Here is a 15,664-nt window from a genome sequence, read left to right on the forward strand (position 1 = left end):
GACTCGTCCTCCGCCCGCCTGCTCAAGATGCGCTCCCCGGAGATCGCGGACACCGTGCCTGCCTTCTGGGACCTGATGGTGTTCCTCAAGGCGTCGGACAACAGGAAGCACACCGCCCTCTTCTGGGACCTGGCGCAGGTCTTCTGGGACATTTACGTGGACTGCGTCCTGGCCAGGAGCCATGGGCTTGGCCGGCGGGGTCTGAAGTTGCCCAAGGACCGCATCACCTCCGTGCACTCCCTCGTCACGGACCGTAGGTGTTTATGTTTTACAGTATGGGTTTCAGGTGAGGTCGTTTGATAAGCTAACGATTCAATCTTTACAGAATTGTTGTCTACTTAACCTCTTAAGCTCCAGCCTATTTTTAATTGTCTAATTTGTCTAATTAATATGCCTGGTGTTGTGTTTGGTGTGTATACAAATGACTTATATGTGCTTGTAGCGGAGTTTCTCATGTTTAATTTGATATGACTTTTCTACATAATAAGGGCAGTGTTGTATGCCTTTTGCTGCGAGAGTGATCACGGTCTTCTCAGATCTGAGGAACCTCGGGTTAAAGACCTGCAGCAGACCATTGGGGACGGCCTGTGTGTGTGTGTGTGTGTGTGTGTGTGTGTGTGTGTGTGTGTGTGTGTTTGTGTGTGTGTGCGCGCGCGCCATAATTTAATTGCTCTGTGTTCTTTTGACTTTTTGCTTTTTTTTTAGAGTCCTTCCGGGTAAACAAATCGCAGTCAAACTTCTCCAGGTTGAAGAGATCATCTCACGCGTGGCTCAGCATCAGAGTTCGGCACGTGGGAGCGGGGGTCAAAGGTCACAGCAGGACTCCGAGAAGAACAGGTTTATCGAAGACCTAAGCGGTAGCGGGCCGACATGTGTATGGCATCGTATCACTGTGATTTATCCCAATGATTTATTTCTCGTCGAAAATAATAAATGATTGACACCACAATGAAGATGATCGACCGTTTGAGCTGATTTAACAACCTCATCCACCTCCTCCATAACCTCCACCTCCACAAGCCTCATAGGGATGCGTTTCCGTAAGGTACGACACGCCTGCCATATAAGGGCATATACTTTCGGTTTCTGTTCACCAGTCATTGTGAACCACAGAAACAAACATACAGTGGTCTACAGAGAGACCGAGTGAGGGTCCTGAACAGTGTAACAGTCTACACAGATGGGATGTGTGTCTCCATTTAGATCAATTTAGAAACAATGTTTCTGCTGGTCGTTTCCATATCGGATCCGCTTGTTTAGAGCCTGAGACTCCAGCGTACGTTGTTTCCATATCGGATCCGCTTGTTTAGAGCCTGAGACTCCAGCGGACGTTGTTTCCATATCGGATCCGTTTGTTTAGAGCCTGAGACTCCAGCGGACAGAGGCTTCAGGTTGCGTGCAAGCACACATCAGGTAATTATAATACCATTTATCAAAATTGCAGCTATATCGCGCTTTTCAAAGTACCAGAGGCGGTTTACGTAGTAAACCGTGTGTGTATGCGAGGGGGGATTTGGAATTTAAAAAGATTGGATTGGGCCTATGGTGTCGGGGGAAATTAGGCTACTGAACTTCCGTCAAGTTGGGAAGAAATTGGCAGATTCGGAGTTTGCGGTTCAATAGATCATCGGTGAAACATCTTTGCGACACAAATGACACCTCTAGCTAAATGTAGTAACCTAGAGAACCAGCTGCAATCTTGTTTTCATCCAAACGAGCCGTCTTTAGAGAACGGTGAATCGCATTGGCTTCTGTGAGCTGTCGGCTTTCAGCCGCGAGTTTAGGGACCGTCTGCAAGGTGCAAAACTGAAACTGAAAATTTTTAATAGCGTCGTCATTATTGACTCTACCGTGACTCAAAACGTGTTCCATATAGGCACGGCCTCTATATGGTCTTACTACCTTTTACAACCTTTTTTTTTTTTGGAAAAATATATCTCCTATTTTTAAGGATTTTTAAATTTTTGTTATTCTGTAATGTCAACAATATATTCAGACTGAACTGTAGAGTAACTGTAATAAGAACTTGCAAATAAACTTTCAATCACGCAGTGTTGTGTCGCCTAACTGCTTTCAGCCTGTTGTCTTCCAAAAATTCTGGTGGGAATAGTTCATTGAATACAAAGAGCCCACACCGGAGTGGTGAAGGAAGATAGAGTCAAACTAGTGGGCCTTATAATGTACACTATGCAGCTTCAACTCCATGTAAATGTATTATAGGAGTATGAACATAGAAGGTGAAAATGTGTAAAGAGTAAAGTGTGATGTATTTAATTGCAGTAACAACTGTGATTTAGGGAGTGCTATTATTGCTGGCATGGTACATTCAGTAAGTTGTAGCACTGCTGTTTGCAATCAGGCCCACTTTTTAAAAATATCTTGTTTACATAATGATTTACCAAATACAGAGATTGTTCTCGTCCAACCATCCCAGGAAGACCTCTGGTCCAGACATCAATGAGTCCAGTTGAAATCATGAAGTCATACGACAGACGCAGCATGCCCCAAATTGGACCCCAATCAATCAGATCTTTGGGCTGGCATGCTGCTCCTTTCATTTTTAAATAATTGGTGATGACCCTTAAAAGGCACAGGATCTGGGAGCCCCGGTGGCACACTGGGTTACAGCACGTACCATGTAGGCATAGTCCTGAACAAAGTGACCCGGGTTTGAATCCTAACCATGGTCATTTGCTGTATCCTACCTGTCTACCTAGCTCTCTATATAATAAAAAAAATCCTCAAAAATAAGAAGAGATATATTTTTCAAAAGTAAAGGTTGTAGTAAGACCATATAGAGGCAATCCCTATATGGAGCAAGTTTTGGGGCTCTAGAGTCAATAATGGCGACGCTATTGATTTGACGATTGTGGTCGTTTTCTGTTTTGCACCTTGCAGACGGTCCCTAAGCTCGCGGCTGAAAGCCGACAGCTCATAGAAGCCAATGCAATTCACCGCTCTCTTAAGACGGCTCGTTTGGATGAAAACAAGATTGTAGCTGGTTCTCTAGGTTGCTACATTTAGCTAGAGGTGTTATTTGTGTCGCAACGATGTTTCACTGATGAGCTATTGAACCGCAAACTCCGAATCTGCCAATTTCTTTCCAACTTGACGGAAGTGGCTAACGATGCTACTGTGCAGTGGTAATGGAGTGACGCCGGTTTCCATAGCAGAGCGGCTACTAACAAGTTACTCAATACCTATAGACCTGTTAGGTGTGCATGCAACAAGGAAGACTTAGGGGACAATATGATGCCTCTCTCGCAGTGACCAACGCCCATAGACATGCCGAGGCATATATCACCTCACCGCAAAAACAACTAAACAGAGCTCATAAATCATGACTGTCGGTACAGAGATGGAGTTCCAGAAGAAGCTATTAATGGTGGGACAGGCCCTGAGCAGAGATGAGACACAAGCTTTAGCCTTTCTCTGCACGGATATCCTGAATCGGACGGTCGATCCAAGCTCAGTGGAGTCCCCCATGGAAGTCTTCAGTCGTCTGGAGGCCCACGGCCTCCTCTCCGAGGACCATCCCTTCCTACTCGCCGATCTACTCCACGTCATCGGACGAAATCGTTTACTGCGTGAGTTTGATCTCAATAGTAAGAGGTCTACAACACAAAGCCTCATCCCCTCTTACAGGTAAAGAATTCCTCCCAAAATGCATTTACATTATTAATCTAGAGAAGCTGTTGTATCCCCTGATCTTTAATGTCTGCTTTTGTAATATAGGGAGCTGCTTTATCAACTTTCGGAGGACATCACCGAAAATGATTTGAAGTCCATCAAATTTCTTTTGACCAAAGACCTCCAACGTGCACGACTGGAGCCGAATGTTGTAAGTGCTTTCTCAATGCTCTGTTAACCTAGGGCTGCTGTTTTGTGAATGTATCTAATTATGAATATAGTTTTAATTTTTACGAGATCATGCTTTCAAATTCATCATCTCAAATTCTACAAACATTTTGAAGACCTAAGGGAAGTTAATTTAGATAGCACACTTCCAACAGGCCATTCGGATTGCTTTACAGAGGAATACTCTGTTCTAATGTTATACTAATCAATGCTCTTATCCCTTAGTCTACACTTGAAGTCTTCTTAGCCTTGGAGCGTAAGGACCTTCTGAGCAGCTCTGACCTCTGCCTGCTGGAGCAGATACTGGAACAAGTCTGTCCAGTGCTGCTGAAAGACATCCAGCAGTTTAAAGCCACACATGGGGAACAAACTCCCTATTTGAAAGGTAACAATAAAAGTCAGAATCATCTCATAGAACATCAGGGAATTAACTTTGTAATATATAAAATGCAAAATCAAATCTAAACCTGTTTTTAGGAACAATAGCCCAAGAGACGGGAGTCGACGACCTCGCATCGCGGTCTTCATCCGATATCTCTGGCAATGGAATGGTACAACAGCAGCATACGTAGCAATATATAAATAAACCATGTCGTTAATCTGTCCTTTTTCTACACATTATATGATCTTTGAGCAAAGTTTTCAGAGATCTTTCTCTTGCTTTTTGATTCAGACTACAACATCGCTGCTAGAGGGACCACCCTCAGAAGAGATGCCAGGTAATTAGAACCCTGCTTTACTACTAAAAACATATCAACTATGTATACGGGAATGTTGAATTAATGTCATTTTTTAATCAAGGATGGATAAGATGGATTAGTCATGTTACATGTAACATGGATAAAATGGATTAAGAACGCGTAACAATTAAAAAATGGTTATTCTTATTTATAATTATCATATTTCACTCTGTAAACTGCTCAAGCTACTCTACTCAAATACTTTTTCCAGCGTATGGCCACGTTGAAGACCCATATCTTCCTCAGGTAAGAAGGTCCAGATGACATCACTTGCAGAGGGTTTCATAAGAACCATGTCCGTCACAAACGCACACAAACTATTAACGTTGTCCTTGAACTTCTCTTAGAACTTGCCTCTGGACTTGGAGCAGTTATCCTCCCTCCAGCTATCAGACGCACGGACGGGTGAGTAGTACTCCACTAGTTCCGCCGTTTGACATCAAGTTTGGCCACTTTGGTTTTCTTTGCGTGCATCACATGCGACTGGCAGCGTTCTGAAACCTCCGTTATGATTTTGTGTTTGCCTAAACTGTTGTGGATATTCATAGTTATGAGTTAGTATCAGAAGTAAGTTAATGAATATAATGACTAGTTTCGTATTGGTACCTTTTTGCATATACAAACGTATACACTCCATACATGTTAGGTTTATACTGCTGCCTGTGCTCATGAGCAAAGCACCAGCAAGATCTGGAGTTGGTCCCCCTTGCCGGGCTACTGTTCCTAGTACAGCTAGTGATGGTCACATGGTCCCAGTGGTGGTCACATGGTCCCAGTGATGGTCACGTGGTCCCAGTGGTGGTCACGTGGTCCTAGTGGTGGTCACGTGGTCTCAGTGGTGGTCACGTGGTCCCAGTGGTGGTCACGTGCTCCCAGTGGTGGTCACGTGCTCCCAGTGGTGGTCACATGGTCGCAGTGGTGGTCACGTGGTCGCAGTGGTGGTCACGTGGTGGTCACATGGTACCAGTGGTGGTCACGTGGTCCCAGTGGTGGTCACGTGGTCCCAGTGGTGGTCACATGGTCCCAGTGGTGGTCATGTGCTCTCAGTGGTGGTCACGTGGTCCCAGTGGTGGTCACGTGGTCCCAGTGGTGGTCACGTGGTGGTCACATGGTCCCAGTGGTGGTCACGTGGTCCCAGTGGTGGTCACGTGGTTCCAGTGGTGGTCACGTGGTGGTCACATGGTCCCAGTGATGGTCAAATACTCCTAGTGCTGCAGCTAGCGAAGGTCAATACATAGATTTAATTTCATTGTGGAGTACTTATACTACACAATGAACATGTACATCAGTGGATGCTCCTCCATTGAGGAGAGGGAGGAAGATCCTCCCTAACATTGTTGAGAATAAAAAATGTAGATTGCCCGGACTACTGTAATGAATTAATGCCCTTAAATATGACTACTTTAATGCCTTTGAATATATAATGTTCGTTTCCCTGGGTAAAGGGACATTAGCACCCCCTATTGCCTATTGACAATTACTTCAGGGAGGAAGGTCCTCCCTCAGCCTCCGTTGACTCCCATTCATTTCCCCCAAAGTACTGGCGGCCGGTGAATAACATGGGTTCAATGGGAAAGAGGAGGAAAGTTCTCCTCTGATTGGGTGTGACCTTAAGGCGTCTGATTCGCGCGAAAATCTAGTCGCGCTGCGCTATGAACCAATAAGCAGGATCCCTGGCTGGTGAGCAGTGTTGCCAGATTGGGCAGATTTCCCACCCAATTGGGCTACTTTTAACTAAGTTAGGCTGGAAAATTATCATTTGGCGGGAAATCTGCCCAATCTGGCAACGCAGTCGATAACAAACCGCTCTGCCTGCATTGCCACTCAGTCTAAGAGACGCAAAGCTGGTGAAATCATCTGAAGGATAACGAGATTCTAACATTTGCGAATAAAGTGTACAATGGAAACAGAGGACATTGTTCATGTTTAATTACAAAGCATTCCATTCATTGAGTTACAGTGCTAGCGACCAAAGAAAAAGGTAGACCACTTCGCAAAATTGAGATCACCAAAAGTAATGGCAACGTCAGTGTTGTGGGTGCTACATGGTTCTCTAGGTACTCATGGCCTACTGGTAGCATTACTAGCAATCGACTGTATTGCTGGCCCTGTTTGCTAATGAATAATGGAAAATCTCCAACGTGGTCTGTTCATGGTTTCACTGATGTGAAAAATCTTGATAGGGCAACCAAATGCCACGACAAGTGTCAAGTTCACGTTGGTGCTGCTATGCGGCTTTCCTTGCTACGCACCATGCCTATACATCAGGTTGTTTGAAATAATGTTCTCGTTCTTTTACTAGTTTGTTACTCTGACCGTTCTGTTTGATATTGTGGAAAGGGCATGGGCGTCAGTTTGCTTTTAAATGTGCTGGGACAGAGGCGCATTCGGAAGTGCATTTTCAGAAGTGCTGGGTACAATGAGGATGCACTCTTTTTTCTCTCTTTAGTGCCGGTAATGAAAGGTTCTGAAAGACGGCATACCCGTAGCTAATTACTAAGGAATAAAATGTATACAAAATCTGTCTGACAAGTTTTATGAAGAAAACGTTTCCAAAAAGTATCGGACAAATGACCCACTATGTTCTGCTCCATGTATCTAATGTTGACAACGTGACATGATGATGACAGGTGAGGCAGAGCCTCACCTGTCATCATGAAAATAAAAAACTAATTATGCTAAAATTAAAAAATGTAAAAAAATTATTTGTATTTGTCTACAGATCTGTGGTCTAAATGTAATTAATGTACGATTCCAATAATTTTTATTATCAAAATCGCTGAATTTGCCTTTTTCCTGAGGGGAAATACGCGCGCTGAGGCCGGCTGAGGCAGCGAGCAGTGCTGCCTCACAGGGAATTGCGCAATCCCTCACAAACTGGGTAGAGCGCATGCGCTCAACCCAGTTTGGTTTTTCACCGTTGTCACCAATGTAATGTTTGTAGACACTTTTATTGTATGATCGCACTCTACTTAAACTTAAACAAGACTAAATATGCTGATGTGACATAAAACCGCGCTGAAAAAGCATGAAATAAGGCAGCCAGTACCTCTGCCTCACTGAAGGGGGCGTATGCGTGAGCCCACAGTATTTACAGGATGCTTCCGTTAACTTCTTTTAAGTAGTCAAGTGCACTACATCAGTTTGTTTATTTAAAAAAAAAAAACATTTCTGACTGCAAACATGGAAGATAATGATTCAAGGCCGGTACTATATAACAATTGGGTTCATAAATTTGTAAATCTGACTCTGAAAAAGTCAGTGCCTCACCAGCCACGGACCTCACCGCACGTCTCTGCATAAGACCTCGCCACAGCACAAGCATATCTTAAGCAATAAATATCGCGTCTTACTTTTATTTATGTGGCAGTGGTCTGCAGATGCATCCCATGGTGTAGCCTACCAAATCCATTTAGTTCAACAGGTTATCGTTCTGATACTGTCCATGGGACTAGCAACCTGCTCTGGTGCTTTTTACCTACAGTCCCTGACAAAAGTCTTGTCACTTATCAATTTTGTAGAAACAACAGCTTATGACCTGACTTTTAATTAATCCATTGGTTTTAGAAATGGCTCATATGAAAGCTAAAACCCTCCCAAATTAAGTTTAATATACTAAAATAAATTTGCTTCACTGAAGAAAGATTGATCATTTAATGAACACAGAAAGGTCAGATTTTGGCAAGACAAAAGTTTTGTCGCCTACAGAGAGTAATGTGTAAATTGAACAAATAATTTACTTCAAATGCAAAAAAATGTTGCATAACATCAGTGAATTAAGTAGTGGTGCTGTGAGATCCATATTTAATATCTTGTATGACTTCCATGAGCTTGAAGGACTGCATCCATGCGGTTCGACAATGATTCATACAATTTATTGTGGAAGTCATCAGGAATAGCAAAGAAAGCAGTCTTACAGGCCTTCCAGAGTTCATCAAGATTCTTTGGTTTCGTCTTCCATGCTTCCTCTTTCATTCTACCCCATACATGCTCAATGATGTTCATGTCTGGTGACTGGGCTGGCCAGTCCTGGAGCACCTTGATCTTCTTCGCCTTGAGGAACTTTGATGTAGAGATGGAAGTATGCAATGGAGCACCATCCTGCTGCAAAACTTGACCCCTTTTATGGTTGGGAATGTAAGAGGTAGCTAATACTTCTTGATATTTCAGGCTATTGATATTGCCTTCCACCCTGCAAATCTCTCGCACACTCCCATACTGGATGTAACCCCTGACCATGATTTTTCCGCCACCAAACTTAACTGTTTTCTGGGTGAATCTCGGATCCATGCGGGTTCCAGTAGGTCTCCTGCAATATTTGCGGCAGCTATGATTTTATTCAACCAAAGATTCATCTGAGAAATCCACCTTCTGCCACATTTCCAGCGTCCATCCTTTTAGCAGGCTGTGGGCCTTGACAAATGCCATACGTTTTTTTAATTGCCTTTTGTTTAGTGCTGGTTTCTGGGCACTGATTCGACCATGGAGGCCATTTCGAGACAGACTTCTACAAACTGTTCTGGTTGACATGGGGATTTGATTTGACCAGGCCTGGTGGAGCTCTGCTGCAGTGGAAAAGGGGCTGGCCTTAGATTTTCGAGCTAACAAACGGTCCTCCCGAGCAGTTGTCTTGCGGGGTCTGCCGGACCTGGGCTTGTCAAAAACATCTCCAGTCTCTTCAAATCTTTTTCTTATTCTTTGTACTTGACGCTGAGACACATTGAAGGTGTCAGCTGCCTCAGCAGTGGATCTGGTCTTCAGCCTCTTGATAATCAACGCTTTGGTCTCAGGGTGAATCTTAGGCATGTTGTCAGAGGTCAAGTTGCAGTTGATATGAAGGTCTTGTGTGCTGGGGTTCTTTTTATACACACCCACTAATTGATTGATCAATTATTGATCACAGGTAAGGCTGTAATCTAGGATTGGGTGCATCATATGACAAGGCGACAAGATTTTGTCTTTGCAAAAACTGACTCAGTGGGTTTTACCAAGCTGTGAATGTTAGAATGCTTTTCAGCAGTTTCGTTTGGCACCAAAACATTATTTCAAAAGCTGTTGGGGTTGAAATTAACCATTTCTTGTAAAAAAATTTGATTAGACATATATTTGAGGGGCACTTAAGGTCAACTTGTACCCAAGCGACAAGACATTTGTCAGGGACTGTATGTATTCAGGCTAAAATGACTTTATTGTCTGATGCCTCATCGTCCCAGCCAAAGAGTATTGGTATTATTAGTAATGGCTACTTGACAAATCAAAAAAAATAGCTTCACACAGTGTGTCTTTTTCCAATGTATCTGTTATCATTCGTAGCGTTGAGAAATAGTTCGCCAAAGTCGTTGACGTCGCTTAGCAACCGAATACGCTGGGGTTGATAAGTTTCCGGACTGCGGAGTGATACAGATGACGTGAATCAGAGGCAAAAAGAAACACTTTCCTTGACAGAGGTCAAATATGCTGGACGTGAGCATTCCACTGCATTGAGAAGAGCCGTGCTATAAACAAAAATAATTGACAGCTGAACGTTAGGAAGGCCCATGCAAGTGAATGGAGCAGTCTACAGCATTGAGAAGAGCCGTGTAATAAGTAAGGGATAATGTATAGAACGCCGGCCATTATCGGTAAAATAAGCCCCGACAGGGCGAACAGGACACCGACGTGCAGCGGAGGTGTCTTGCTTCGCCCTGAAGGGGCTTAATTTCGATGATGACCGGCGACGTTCTAAACATTATCCCGCTTATAACACGGCTACGTGCCAAAACGAAAAAATAACTTCACACGGTGTGTCTTTTTACAATTTACTTGTTACCAGCATTCGTAGTGTCTGCCAAAGCATTCGTAGTGTCTGCCAAAGACGTTGACGTCGCTTAGCAACCGAGGACGCTGGGGTTGAAAAGTTACCGGACTACTTGAGGAGTGATACCGAAGACGTCAGTAGAGGCAAAAAGTCCTTTGTTTTCCTTGACAGCGGTCAATTATACTTAGCAACGTGAATTATCAAATATAATTCACCGCCGGAAGTTGTGAAGAGCCCATGCAAGTAAACGGAGCGTTCCACGGCATTGAGAAGACCCGTGTAATAATCCATAAAAATTCAACTCGATTTTTTTTCTCTTTTTCAAGTGGTGGGTACAAAATTAATCTTGACGAAATCTGGTGGGGACGCGTCACCGGCGTAATCTACGCCTATGGGAAAGGGTGAATGATTCAGAGCATGCTTCATTTTAAATGGCATCACTTTTGGTCTTGAGTCTTTTCTCAAAGCAATTGTAACTGAAAATAAACATAGCTAAATTACAACCAATAACTTCAGTCATTGAGGGCAAAAATAGGCCCAGATTTTTTCCAGATTTACTTTTACAAATCAAGAGTAGGCCTGATTTGACTTATGGGCTTTGCATCCTTTCCTTCTGCCCTTGTAGTCCATTTCAAAGACATGCTGCCCACCAGCTTTCAAATTACAGTGATGCCACTGGTGGCTTTGTATCAATTTTATTTACATAACTATCCCTCTCTACTATTTTGTAGTTCACCAAAACACCCTGAAACAACTTGAGTCTCACATTCTTATGCCACCATACACGAACAGTGCAAGCAGGCCAATGGCAACCAAGCGCGCAGTCCTTCCTCCCTCACTTTAAAAACCACCAGCCGCCACTGATGTACATGTAGGTGTGCAATGACAAATAAATATTTTCTTCTATTTATCCGGTCATGTTCCTTCCAGAGAATGAGAGCCATATGCATGCAGTGTCCTCCACTGAAACCCTAAGCTCCAGTGAAACCAACACTGCAGAGTGTGCTCCCCAACTCCATCAAGCAGCAGAGGATGATGAAGAGGTTCATTACTTCTTATGGTTACACAACATAACAGTCCGACTTTGACCTCTGGTGTTATGTAGCTTTGTGTTTCCAGGATCAGACGGTTCTCGCGGCATATCCCATGTCAGGTAAAGAGAGAGGCTTCTGCTGGATTGTCAACAACTTTGACTTCAACCGTTCCCCTGAAAACCAAAGTGATCGGATGGGGACACACACTGATGAAGGTACGCCCATGCTATACTTATACCACTCTTGTATAGTCTCAGTCCAGATTCTGCTTATTTATCTATCAGTATAATACAGTACATACACTCACATATTACTCATACACTATAACAGTTGTTTTACAGTGTTTCCCCTAGATCTTTTGTAGCCGTGGTGCTGTGAGTTGGTAACCTAGCAACGCTAGGGGGTTCCGGGGGCATGCCCCCCCAGAATAAAATTGTGTTAACATACCCTTTAAATGGTTACTTCTGGTGAGATTTTTTGGGGGACAATGTACAAAGTGAGCTTCCAAATATGACATAACAACAAACAGTCAAGGTATCTGCTGAGACCAGATTGTTGTGAAAATGTGCCTTGAAATTGGCAGAAACTATTTGTTTTTCGGCGGCGCGCCGCTTCTAAATGCATATAGGGGAAACACTGGTTCTACAATTTTTTACTATCATGTAATATTCACATCTAGATCTATTGTTATCTATTGGCAAAGATACATCCCTGGAACGTGTGTGTGTGTGTGTGTGTGTGTGTGTGTGTGTGTGTGTGTGTGTGTGTGTGTGTGTGTGTGTGTGTGTGCGCCCCTGGTCCTTCAGAGAGCCTGAGGCATGTGTTCACCTGGCTGGGCTTCCAGGTGGAGGTGCTGCAGGACGCCACCAGAGACCAGATGCTCTCCTCCATGCGGGAGCTGGCCAGCAGGGACCACAGTGGGATGGACTGCGTGGCTTGCGTGGTCCTGAGCCACGGCCAGGAGGGTGGCGTGTACGGGGTGGACGGTGGGGTGGTCAGGCTGGAGGAGCTCCAGGAGCCTCTGAATGGGGTGCGGTGCGCCTACCTGAGAGGGAAGCCCAAGCTGTTCTTCATCCAGGCCTGCCAGGGCACCCAGGAGCAGCAGGCGGTCTCCGTCCAGGCCGACGGACCCGGCGGCCATGTGGACATCTTCAGCGACGCCGCAGTCCCAGCGAGTGAGTTGTTAACCTGCAGAGAAGATTTCCTGACCGGCATGGCAACCGTTCCCTCCTACGTCTCTCTGAGACACCAGAAGCAAGGCTCCTGGTTCATCCAGTCCTTGTGCCAGAACCTTGTGCAGATGGTTCCCCGGTAAGTGAAACACAACGCCTGTAGGACAGAAAAAATAAATCCTTGAATGTGCAAACTTACATTACGGTAAGGCTCTTTCTGACTGTGATGGAACGACTTCATGTTGATTAACTGTTGACTTTTAACTGACTGGGACTTGTGGGTTCTTTGAATTCCCAGTGGCCAAGACTTAGTCAGTATTCTGACGAAGGTAAACAATGACGTGAGCCAGATGTTCGACCCCACCAGCAGCCGGAGACAGATGCCCCAACCTGCTATCTTTCTGCAGAAGCGCGTGGTCTTCCCCGTTCCTGAAGGCCCTCTTCCCAGTCTGCCCACCAGCCTGTAGCTTCCTGGGCTTGATTCCAATCGGTCCAGTTGGGCCCTATATAGTTCAATACTTAGGATGTCCCCATATTGTAAAGTGGTCTAAAATGTGAGTGTACAAATCTGGTTCCCCATAGTGCGTGACTTAGTACTCATAATGCACTGTAAAAGAAGTGCACAACTGATGCACCCGAATTTCCATGCTAAATCCTATGATGAACGGCGGTTTTCATTGTCATCTGCATCATCCAATAGAAATTGTTCGGCACCTACGGCTTCTTCCTACCGGGCCGAGCCACAGTCCTGGGACTCATCCTCCGCCCGCCTGCTGAAGATGCACTTTGCGCGGATCCCGGACACCGTGCCTGCCTTCTGGGACCTGATGTTCCTCAAGGCGTCGGACAACCGGAAATGCACCGCCCTCTTCTGGGACCTGGCACAAGTCCTCTGGGACATGTAGGTGGACTGCGTCCTGGCCAGGAAACACTGATTGGGGTGGCTGCAGCAGAAATTGCCGTATGGCCGCATCACCTCTATGCCCTTTGGCAAGCGGTCCATATACGCTGTGAACGCGGCTCATGCCAGGGGCACTAGACCCCTTTACTGGGGCACGTGCCCCAGTGTTGATCTGCTGTCCCCCAGTCAAATCTCTCCTTCAAGTTTGAACATGCTCCTATGTTTGGCAGGGGATTCATTTAAGTTGATAATGCAGGGAATGGAGATTGTTTTCCTAATCAAGAATGTCAAAGCAGTGCTGTTAAATGCTTAATACAAGCTGAGAGAACGACGGGACCAAAGTAATCACTCATTCGTGTGCTGGGCTGGCTCCCCACTTGGCTGAGCGGCGGGATGGGACATGACAGGTTTCACCACCTTGATGACTTATCGCTTGAGGGAAGAACTCTGCACCTTGAGTCCGAGTCAAGTGATTGACCACTTTGCCAAAATGAAAAAAATAGACGTACAGCTTAATGCCCAAAGAATTAAACCGACCTTGGACTTGTGGACATGAGCGGCACTATCCAACTGTTGGGGAAGACTTTGTTTACTTTTAATTTGGAAATAATTGTTTATTTGAATGATTCGTTGTTCTGAAATTATTTTTATTAATTATTATTGCGCAATGGAGAAGAATACAAATCTGCAATAGTTCAATGGCTTAAGTTGGGTTTTGCTATTGTTTTAATCAGTGTTGGGAAAGTTCACTTTCTTCGTGAACTAGTTCAAAGTTCAATTCACAAATTTTAAAATGAACTAGTTCAGTTAAACGTTAATAATTCAAAATTTTGAACTAAGTTCACAGTTCCAAAAAATGAACTAGTTCATAGTTCTTTTTTTCAATATGTTGCTGTGAGCTTTTCATTTTTTCCGGTATTTTGAACATTGAGCCCCCTTTGTGGTTTGTCTAGGATGATATAGAGTGGTTGAATCAAGTATCGTAGCGAAATACAGTTTCTATCGTGTTTTATTGCACATTTAGCGCATTTTGTAAATCCCATTGATTTCTGTTGGAAGGTAAAGGGGGGGTGTTCACGTTTGATTGTAGTCTTTTCGCTCGGTTCTAGCCCTACTGATGAGACGGAGAACCGAGCGAAAAGACTACAACCAAACGTGAACAGCCCCCCTTTCCGTTTCCGGCCAACAAGCAATGATTCTAGGAGGTATTCTACTCCGCTGAGCTATGAGCCAGAGAGCTAACGTTATGGATTGTACATATTTATAATTCGAAATTCGTCTGAGCCTTTATACCACAAATACTCTAGGGTCTATAGCATATAACCGCTTTGTCTGATTACAGTTTAATTCATTTTCCACAATTTAACAGCTCTCGTTTTGAAGAATAACCACTGCGCCATTCGTTTCAATGGGAATCGCGCTGGTCTATACTTTCAAAATAAAGTGTACATATTTATAATTTGAAATTCGTCCCAGCCTTTATGACAGATACTATAGGGTCTATAGCATATAACCACCTTTTCTGATTACAGTTTAATGTAACAGTAAGCTGGCAACACCTCAACTGCAAATGAACCGCACGGAGATTACCATGGCAACCGGTCAAACAACACGGCGATCTGCTCGCGCATCCGCCGTGTTGATAAACAAATAACCCCCCCATTGAACGAAGTTAAACCGAGTGAGCGTGCCGTTCACTGACACCAGAATGAACGAGTTCACAGTAACGTTCATCAGGCAGTAATACAGTACGTTCAGTTCACGTTCGCCCAAAATATGAACGAGTTCATGAACTTTCGTTCAGTGAACGCGTTCAGGCACAACACTGGTTTTAATGACTTATGGCTAGAAGCATGTCCATAATGTATGATGAAATAAATATATTCACACAAAAATGAATATTTTTTTTCTTCACCAGTATAATAAAATATCTTTATGAATAAGAAATATGACGAGCAGATGGCTGTTAGGTAAGTTACTATTATCAATATGCCTCTTCGCCATGCATGCACAGGTTCAACTGATTTCCTCTTGAACTACTGCCTAGATGGGCTGTCAAACTAAAGACCCATAGCACCATCTATTGGTAGATGATGAGTAAAGCCGAGTAATGATATAGACTTGTCATTACATCTCCCATTACCCTTCATGCCGTGTTGTGG

The 15,664-nt window shown here is 44.2% G+C and overlaps 1 protein-coding gene across 3 annotated transcripts; it reads left to right on the forward strand.

Annotated features, from left to right (window-relative positions):
* Window positions 1-1,110: 1,110 nt before the first annotated feature.
* Window positions 1,111-15,385, forward strand: LOC307073419 (caspase-8-like). 3 transcript variants are annotated; one of them, XR_013811727.1, is made up of 12 exons: window positions 1,111-1,413; window positions 3,357-3,645; window positions 3,736-3,841; window positions 4,084-4,243; window positions 4,336-4,409; window positions 4,532-4,577; window positions 4,810-4,844; window positions 4,946-5,003; window positions 11,501-11,644; window positions 12,236-12,740; window positions 12,900-13,155; window positions 13,302-15,385. XR_013811727.1 is itself a non-coding variant. In XM_079733238.1 (12 exons), exons 2-12 carry the CDS (start codon window positions 3,359-3,361, stop codon window positions 13,066-13,068), a joined length of 1,683 nt encoding a protein of 560 aa, XP_079589364.1. In that variant the 5' UTR covers window positions 1,111-1,413; window positions 3,357-3,358; the 3' UTR covers window positions 13,069-15,385. The 3 variants fall into 3 exon arrangements, 2 of the variants coding, with proteins under 2 accessions (XP_079589364.1, XP_079589363.1); XM_079733238.1 differs by adding an exon at window positions 11,326-11,438 and having other exon boundaries at window positions 11,515-11,644; window positions 12,900-15,385; XM_079733237.1 differs by having other exon boundaries at window positions 12,900-15,385.
* Window positions 15,386-15,664: the final 279 nt, after the last annotated feature.

This window comes from Pollachius pollachius, assembly GCF_949987615.1.
Source record: "Pollachius pollachius genome assembly, chromosome: 3".
Classification (NCBI taxonomy): domain Eukaryota; kingdom Metazoa; phylum Chordata; class Actinopteri; order Gadiformes; family Gadidae; genus Pollachius; species Pollachius pollachius.

Coding starts and splice junctions, on each gene's coding strand:
- LOC307073419 (XM_079733238.1), top strand. CDS start 3,359: ATGGAGTTCCAGAAGAAGCTATTAATGGTGGGACAGGCCCTGAGCAGA. Junction 3,646..3,735: donor AGCCTCATCCCCTCTTACAG/GTAAAGAATTCC, acceptor TTTGTAATATAG/GGAGCTGCTTTATCAACTTT. Junction 11,439..11,514: donor CAGCAGAGGATGATGAAGAG/GTTCATTACTTC, acceptor TTGTGTTTCCAG/GATCAGACGGTTCTCGCGGC.